General features: G+C 41.7%; 1 protein-coding gene across 1 annotated transcript in view; it reads left to right on the forward strand.

Moving 5' to 3' along the window:
- Positions 1–944, forward strand: part of CREG2 (cellular repressor of E1A stimulated genes 2) — a 44402-nt gene extending 43458 nt beyond the window's left edge. Inside the window, exon 4 of the mRNA XM_056127446.1 lies at positions 575–944. Coding sequence (XP_055983421.1) covers positions 575–722 — 148 coding nt within the window. The 3' untranslated portion in view covers positions 723–944. The remainder of the gene's footprint in view (positions 1–574) is intronic.
- The last annotated feature ends 8103 nt before the right edge of the window (positions 945–9047 follow it).

Consider the following 9047-nt stretch of genomic DNA (forward strand, 5'->3'; position numbering starts at 1 on the left):
ATATTTGATAGAGGACATGTCTAGAAATGAACCGAATGTTTGTTTTTTATAATGCTTTAAAAAGTGAGCCCTGAACCCTGCCCTTAAAACGTAGCCTGCATTTAAGGACAGTCAGTCAATGGCAAAAGTGAGCACGTGGGTGGTGTCTGTGCTCATGTCCCGCTGACCCTAAAGTTGCAAGCCCACTGCAGAACAGAAACTTCCCATGATCAGACCTGTTTCAAGATTCAATTCTTTGGTTGTTCTGTAAGAGACACACAAAGTTCATGTGTTTCTCAGTAATAACTCTTGTGGAGACTTACTCCATGCTCAACAATTTGTCCCCTACAAAGTTCTGGAACCACCCTCGACTGTCCCCACATGGCCACTGACAAGACCTGACTTGAGAAATCATCACTCAGTAAGCTGGGACTCGAACCTACCTTGGCTTCCCCGGATACTGCCTCAGGCTGGACTGGGTTGGTCTCTGCCCATAGAGGACCCTGTGTTCTGGGGTCATGGGGCCGGGGCCTGGGTTCCACAAGGTCATCTGTTTGACAGAACTTTCACTGCCATCCTTTCCCTGCCCCCACAGACACCCAGTGATGAGGAAGTGGCCTCGGCAGTATGAGTGGTTCTTCATGAAGATGCAGGTGGCGCGTGTCTGGCTTCAGAGATGGTACGGAGAAGTTTCTGACATTCCAAGGGAGGAATATTTCAAAGCTGTGCCCAGAAAAGCCTGATGGAACAAAGTCCTCGATGTTTGCAGGAGTGAAGCCTGTTCTGTGAGGCCACCAGAGAGCTCTCAATGTAGGGCTCAAGCCGCTCATCATCCTGGCAGCATGGAACAGAGGGTGACCCAGGAGCTCTGTGCAAACAGGAGATCAAGTGACAGGTCACAAATCCCTGTTCACACAGATCTCTGTCTCCGCCAGACTCATCATCCTGGGAGCACCTGTCCAGTTGTCAGAATTAAGACAGTTGTTTTGTTCTTCAAGATAAAACAAACAAACAATGTATGTCTATATGTATGGTGTGGTTGCTATGTATTGTGAGAGTGTGTTTGTTGCTTGTTGTGCCCAAAGGAGGTCTCAGCTCTGAGTTTATAGAAACCCCAAAGGAACTTGACCCACCTCCTGTCTCCCAGTGTCAGTGCTGTGTGTAGTGCTGGAACCCTGCTACATGGGTGCCATGCTGTGCTGTTGAACTGCAAATGTGTTAGCACCTCTGCTGGGATGGATTGGTCACTTGGGAAGCTTGTTTCCCACTATGCAATATGAACCATGTGAGAATGGTGTTTGGTGCATTGCACTGCTCTCTGTGAGCTGGCAGTGAAGGGAGATGCAGCTTCAGTTCGAAATCCTTGACCCCCAGGTTCTCAAAGGCAGGAAGAGTGATGTCCAATGTAAGAATCACTCATCTTGTTTCAGAGAGAGAGAGAGAGAGAGAGAGAGAAGGTGGGAGGGAACTAGGGGCAGGAGTCAAGGCAGCATCTTAAGAGAGAAGGAAAGAAGCCAGTAAATGAAAGAATGTTTTCTGTCCAACCTCAGGCCAGGCCGTACACAGGGTCATCTTGCTACTGCTTAAGGAAAGGAGAACCAAGACTCAGAGAAGCTCCACCAGCTTCCTGAGCTGTGACTCCAGAATTCCTAGCATATATGAATGAAGATGTCTGGTTTTAGGAGCAGAGGAGGAGAGTTGCTGAAATACATGGGGAGTATAGAAGCAGGGAAATGGATGAAAAGCTGAAGCTCTTATAAGTTGGCCACTGAATTGTGCTCCCCCAAAAGTCCCTGATATTTGATTTTTTGGATATCTCAGATATTTTTGGATATTCTGACTACACATTTAAATTTTTCTGTGAATTATATTCAGGAGATTATGGTGTTTTCTAAAAACTCTACAATAGCTTTGTAGACCTCTAAATCTGCTATGTGTTGTACACATTCGGGTAATCTCATATTGGAATCTTTCAAAGATCTAGTAGGTACCCAGTTTTCTGCATCTCTAGAATGACTCTAAGTCTATACTGGTGGGTTAGGCATGCTGTACTACAGAAAAATATCACTATATATATGTGTGTGTGTGTGTGTGCGCACATACAAAAGATACATTTTAGAGAAATGAAAGTGTAATGGTTATACTTTTGTTTTAAAAATTCAGCCATGAAGAGAGTGAGTTGTCATCATATATTTTAAGTGCCTGTAAGCAAAAGCAGAGTAATATGTGTATAATTCTTTACTGAAAGTCAGTTTTCAAAGGACCTTCTAACAGCGGCAACTTTTAGTATATAAGAAAGAAGTAAATTTGTGTTTGTATTATGTTTTACAAGTTGAAAATTATTGCTACTTAACAAAAAGTAAGAGTGGAAAAAAATTACCCTGAACAAATAACCCTTTAGTTCCTATGTTAACTTTAAACCTAGATCTCAGAGCATCACTCCTGGTCTGCCTATGGATAATGTCCCTTAAGCTAGAATTACTCTTGTCATCTGGTTCCATGAGCTCATTAAAGGCCAGCTCACTGCTTCAAAGTAGCTGGCCATGTGGGTGCTATTTATAATCACATAAGCTTTACAAGACTTTCCCAAAATGACAGGAAATAAAATCTAAACAGGTAAATTATAGAAAGTATCAAATGAATAGATTTGGTTTAATAGGTTCCCTTCTGGTCAGAAAGCTTTAGCAGATCTCTAGAAATTTACATCGACTAAAATGTTGAAAACCATTCTAGAAGTTCTAGATACGTTAATAAGGCATCCTTAAAAATGAAATATAATGAGCATTATCAGAGAAAAAGAAATGAAAGTATCCTCATTTATAGATGGCATGATTGTATACATAGAAAATTCTGAAGAATCTTTTTTAAAATACTATAACTAGTAAGTGAATGCAGTAATGTCTGAGAATGCAAGGTCGGCATATGTATATCTACATACTAATTTCAAAGGCAGGAGCAATTTTAAAACAAAATATCATTTATATAAAATAAATATTGAGTAATAAATTAGACAAAACACGTATAGGATCTGTATGATTACAATTAAAAGATGCTAATAATTGGGGTCAAAGTGTTAGTATAGTGGGTAGAGTGCTTTTCTTGCACACAGATATCCCAGGTTCCATTCCCAGCATTCCGTTTGGCCCCCTAGCACTTCACGAGTTTTTACTGAGTGCAGAGCCAGAAGTAAGCCCTAAGCATCTCCAGGTGTGGCCTCCAAACCAATAAATAAATAAAACTAAAGGATGCTACTGAGAAATCAAAGGCCTAAACAAATGAGACATAGCAGATTCGGTTATTGTAGAGTTGTTGGTTCTCCCCAGTTTGAGCAACTTTAAGAAACAGGCCTTGGAATAGCTAAAAGAAAAATAAAGAATGGGAAGAATAAAATAAAAGAATAAAGTAGGAGAGATCATGCTAATCAAAGTAAAGGCTAAGTGCTCTCTGGAGGGATAGTGTAGTGGGTAGGGTGCTTACCTTGCACATGGCTGATCTGAGTTCAATCCTTACCACCACATACAGTGCCCTGAATCCTGCCAGGAGTGAGCCCTAAATGCAGAGCCAGGAGAAAGTTCTGAGCAGCACCAATATGCATTACAAAGGCTATCCCCACCTCCCCTGACAAAATGCTCTCAACCAATGTAAAAAGCTATGTTGCTGTAACATCAAGACAAAATATGCTCAATAATTTTTTTATAAAAGAAAAAATGTGACTGGGGTGAGGATAGCCTTTTTAATGCATAGAACAGACAACAAACACCACACAACGTACCCTGTGATACTCAGGGCTTTGTTCCAGGCTCTGCTCTCAGGGCTCACTCCTGGTGGGGTTCAGGGAAACTTATGGGGTGACTGGAAATGAACCCACTTAAATCAAGGCAAGTGGCTTTCCCCTGTACTATCTCTCCAGTCCCCTGGACAATTTCATTTTAAAAAATATAACTAGAAAGTGGAAATAATGTGCAGATATTTCACTGAAAAGTATATAGAAACAGCAAATGAACACATTTAAAGATACACAAAAAGTCACATCAATAGTTATTGGGGACCTGCAAACTAAAACTGCTAAGGAATACCACTGTACAACTACTACAATTGCTAGAATATAGTAAAAACAATCATTATTATCAAGGATACAGAGAAAATGGATCAGTCCTCTAAACTGGTGAGAATGTATGATGGAACAGTTATCTAGAATGCCGACTGGCCAATGAGCATGAAGCAGAACATGCAGCTCCACTACAACTGCATTCCAGGGTGGTTTTCCCCATAAAAATGAAAATTTAATTTAATCCAACAGCTTGTACATCTGGTTTAATTCATAATATTAAATAACTGTAATCGGGAGGCTGCAGAGATAGTACAGCAGGAAGGGGCTTGCTCTGCATGCAGCCTACCTGGATTTAATCCCTAGCATCCTGTATAGTCCCATGAGCTGTGCCAGGAGTTATTACTGAGCACAGAGCCAGGATTCAGTCCTAAGCACTAAGAGGTATAGCCCCCAAACAAACAACCAAAGAAAGAAAAAAATACCTGAAAGCAAAACAAAAAACAAATAATCAGATATTCTTCAATGGGTGCCGTATAAAACAAATTGTGATGCATGGAATATTCACTTGTATCACTTGCCATCCCAATGATCTTCGATTTGCTCAATGGGGCATCAGGAACCTCTCCATTTGTCCCTGTCACGTGCTAGTGTAGCCCAGTGGCACCTGCTTGCTCCAGGAACACAAAGAGCGTCAATCTCAATTTGAGGAAGAAGTCTGACCATCTCATAGGTGAGCGGCCATGTGTCCTTTTGACATCCCGTGGAATCCAGTCAGTAACAGCTCTAGTCCAGCGGTTGTCTCTAAATTGCATTACGTGTTCAGCCCATCTGATTGTTGACGCCTTGGCAAATGAGACAGCGTCCCCGATTCTTGATCAATGACAGAGGTTGGAACTCTGGATCCCTTCTCTCACTTGAGTGAAATGTGATATTCCAAGCATAGCTCTTTCAATTCCTCTTTGGGTGATCCGAATAGCGTTCTTGTCCTGTTTTCGTAGGCCCAGGTGTCTGAGGTGTATGTTAGTGCATGGAATATTCGTCAACAATAAAAGGGAACTAATTTATGATACTCTCAAAAACTAGGAAGGCTCTCCAGAAAATTATGCTGAATAACAACAAAATATTGTCAAAGTTTTTATACTGTCTAGTTACACTTACATAACATTTTGAAATGCTAAACTCTAGAGATAAAGAATAGTAATTAGGGATGACAAGGTTGAAAAGAGAGGTGCATGTGACTAAATGGGTACCATAGAAGATCCTTGGGGTTGAAAGAAATATTTTTGAGTCTATCTATCAGTGCCAAACCCTATGGTTTTGTAAGATGTTACCATTGATGGAAACTGGGTATAAGTATATAAGATCTCTTTAAATTATTTCCTACAGCTGCTGCGAACCTGTAATTACCTCAGAATCTATAATGATCTCAGAGTAGAAAGTTTAATATAAAAAAGATTTAAGATTAGCTCTTACATATGAATTCATTTAGGACCAATAAAAGATGCTACTCTTTTACTGGTACTAAATGAAAACTGAACCAGCTAGCAGAACATTACTTTTTTGGTTAACCATTAACTATTGGGTTAATCATTTATTAACCATTAATGTAAGCATTTGTGGAAGAGATATGGATTCTTTATAAGTTTTCTAAGTGCATACAAGTCATTAGTGAATAAAATTAATAAGAAATCAGAAACTTTCTGGATAAATTGTACGTGGGACAGGACACTTGGAAGGATCTTTGAATTTTTATATGAATAATGTTGAGTAAACAATGGACATATGTGGATATCCAGCCATGTACATAATGATTCTCCATGGATATTTGCAGCAAAGAACTGTATTACTAGTCATTACCCTCTAAATAGAAAAAAATATTTTCTTGTTTCTGTAAAGTATATCCTGAGTTGCTTGTTTTACTTTATATTGATTGGTTATAATATGCATGGATGACTACTGCTGTGCTATTCTGATGTTACTTATTTGAATATACTTGGTAAAAAATTCACTTATGAGAGCGTTGTTCATTGGCCAAAAGGTATTACATAAAATTTCCAGAGAGTCTGTATTTAATTTTTAATAATTTGGTCATCAAAACATTTTCTGAAGATGAAAGTTCTCTAGATTGATGCTTGACTTTATTGCTGTTACATCAAGTCAACTATTACATTTAAATTGTAGTGAAGCTAAGATATAACATTATGTTGTGTAATGCATGTGTATAGTGTAAAACCTATCTTCTAAAGTGTATTTCATTCCGGATATGATGTCCATGCTTGTTTAAATAAAAGTATGATATGTATACATAATCCTTTTATGTTTATAAATCAACATTATTAGATTTCTAAGAAATCAAAGATTATCACAATGAGTTAACAGTTAATTTTTTTGGTAAAAACACTGTAATTTATAAAGTTATTGATAGTTTTGTTTTAGGTATATAATATTTCAACAGCAATCCCACCAGCCTCCCCACAATCCCTGCCCCATCCCTACCTGTCAACTTGACAGTGTTCCAGTGTTTTCAACATTCCAGTGGTTTCAGCTTAAATCTCATGTTTTCAGTGCTGTTGAGTCTGTGGTTTGGATCTATGGCTATATCACTGACCTATTATATCACCAGTATAACTGAAGCCCTGATGCCTGTTCACTCATCACTTCCCATGTTTTTCTTCTCCCCTCCCCCTGACTTCTTTCCTTTACCCATCCTTCTCCTCATCTCCTCTTTAAACACTGAGGTCAAGGGAGATCTAGGCATCTTCCCTTTACTACAATACATTTCCTCATCCAGTATTCTACACACCACAGATAAGTGGGAGATAACATGTTTGAGTGAAGTAAGCAAAAGAAGGACAAACACACTTAGCACTTAAATTTCTAATAGGAAGCAAAAAATAATTTGACAGATGACTTTAGTGTTATGGTATTTTAAGGCTCTGCATGTAATGTATTCAACGTGCTGACTTAAAAATGCAGATAGGGCCACATGTGGGAATCACTCCTACTCTAGGATTTAATTGCCATTTTTAGCATAGTTGTTATTTCTGGAGTTTGGGCTTTGATGGAAGTGCTGTTTAACTGAGAAGACCCCTTGCCCAAGGTGAACACAGACCATAGACAAGAACCACGTTTCCCAGGAGAGTGGTCAGCTCTGCAGCTGCCATGACTGACTGCTCTCTGGCTTCTCCGGAATGTGCGTGTGCTTCCCTGCTAGTGGCCAGTGTACCCACCTGCCCTGGGCTGCGGGCTCTCTGAGAAGTGATGGCACATGAGACTCTCTGTACTAAAGTCAGGATGTCCTGGGTTAATGGAACCACTCGATCACCTGCCTCCTCTCCACCTCGAGCATCCACATCCTGAGCGGGGCCTCTTAGAGTCTGTTCGCTCGGACACTCCCGCCTGCCTCCCTCCCTCCTTCCCTGGCACCTGCACCGTGGGCATCTGACTCAGCTCCAGGAGGCAGAGTCACCCGCTCTGCAGCACTGAAGTGTATCAGCAATAAGTGAACAAGCAGGTCTGAGAACTGGTCAGCTGGTCCTATGTGCCCATGTCTGCCCCAGTGCTTTAGCTTCAACTGCTGTCTGCTGGAAGTGAGTGACACACGGCAGCCCCGAGTGAATTCAGAGTTTGCTTCTGCAGCTGAGTGTAAGCGAGGAATAGCAGATCGCACCTGAATTGCAGGGCTTACCCTCTCAACTGGACCCTCCCTGCTGTCCTCACCTCCTATCTTTCTCCTGCAAGGTCTCCCTATTCTGTCCAGTGTCTGTTTCGAATGTCCTTTACCACCAGCAGCCCTGGGAGCCCAGATCCTCATTCCCCTCTATGGAGTAGGGTGACGGACAATGGAGCAAGGAAAACACAACCTTGCAAAGCAGCCCTGAAGTGAGACCTTGAAAGAGGGGGTAACTGGGCAAAGTTAGCTGTGGGGAGCTGGCCCTTTAACTGACCAAGGGCCTACGTGCCTGTGCTGTGTATGGTCATCTTGACCTACGTGACCCCGAGGCAGGCAAAGCCAGTGCTATGTATGGTTATCTTGATGTACGGTTATTCTGAGAGAACATCTGTCATGGCTGTCAGTAATAACAAGAAGTAACTACCTTGTGTCTGGTACGTGATACGTATAAATTTTATAAATCATATGGACATGGTCCTTTGTGTATCTACCTCATGTCTGGTAAATCATATGGACATGGCCCTTTGTGTAATCACCTTGTGTCTGGTACAAGATACACATAAACCTTGTAATGCATGATGTGTGAAAACAAACCTTCCTAACCATATATGGGAACGACCTTTTGCGTAGCTGCCTGATTAATGGATATATACCCTGATTGCCCCCAATAAAGTCTGTCCCTTTTTCTCTCTGTTTCTAAACTGCATCCTGTCTCTTGTATCTTGTGTTCATTCGGTTGGTCCCTCCTTGCACCTACGGATCCTAGGGTCACCTCTGCGGGCCGGAGAGTGGTCTGGCGGGGCTCCCCGCAGTTAGCAAAAAGGGGGGCCTGCATCTTGTGTCTGACCTCGAGCCCCCCTAGTCGTGTACGTGCAGAAACTTTACATAAACCTTTAGCAGGTCAGTCTAACTGCAAAATATAGCCTTGAAAGGGATTTGACCGGGACAAAGCAGAGAGGAAAAGATAATAGTCCAATAGTGCTAAGCCCTATGTGATTGGACCTCTTGTAAGCCAAGACCCTCTATAAAAATGTGTGTACTTGGCAATAAAGTGAGCTGTGATCAACTGCTCCTGGAAGGATTTCTCCGCACGCTCACCCTCCTTCGCCCCACAGCCAGGCTCCTGCCTGAACCTGGTGCGCAAGTGTCCAGGCATGTTGGAGAGAACTGGTCCCAACACCCCTCACTTTCAGGTGCTCCCTGAGAACACTGAAGGCTTTTAAAAGTATTTTTCTGAAGCATCCTCTCCTCTAGCTCTCTTCCACCTCCATCTCTTCCCAGACTCTCTTGAGAAAGTCCTCGTGTTGGTACTGAGGCTGGGAAGGAAGAAGGGAGCGAAGGCAG

This window comes from Sorex fumeus, unplaced genomic scaffold, assembly GCF_029834395.1.
Source record: "Sorex fumeus unplaced genomic scaffold, SorFum_2.1 ptg000006l, whole genome shotgun sequence".
NCBI lineage: Eukaryota > Metazoa > Chordata > Mammalia > Eulipotyphla > Soricidae > Sorex > Sorex fumeus.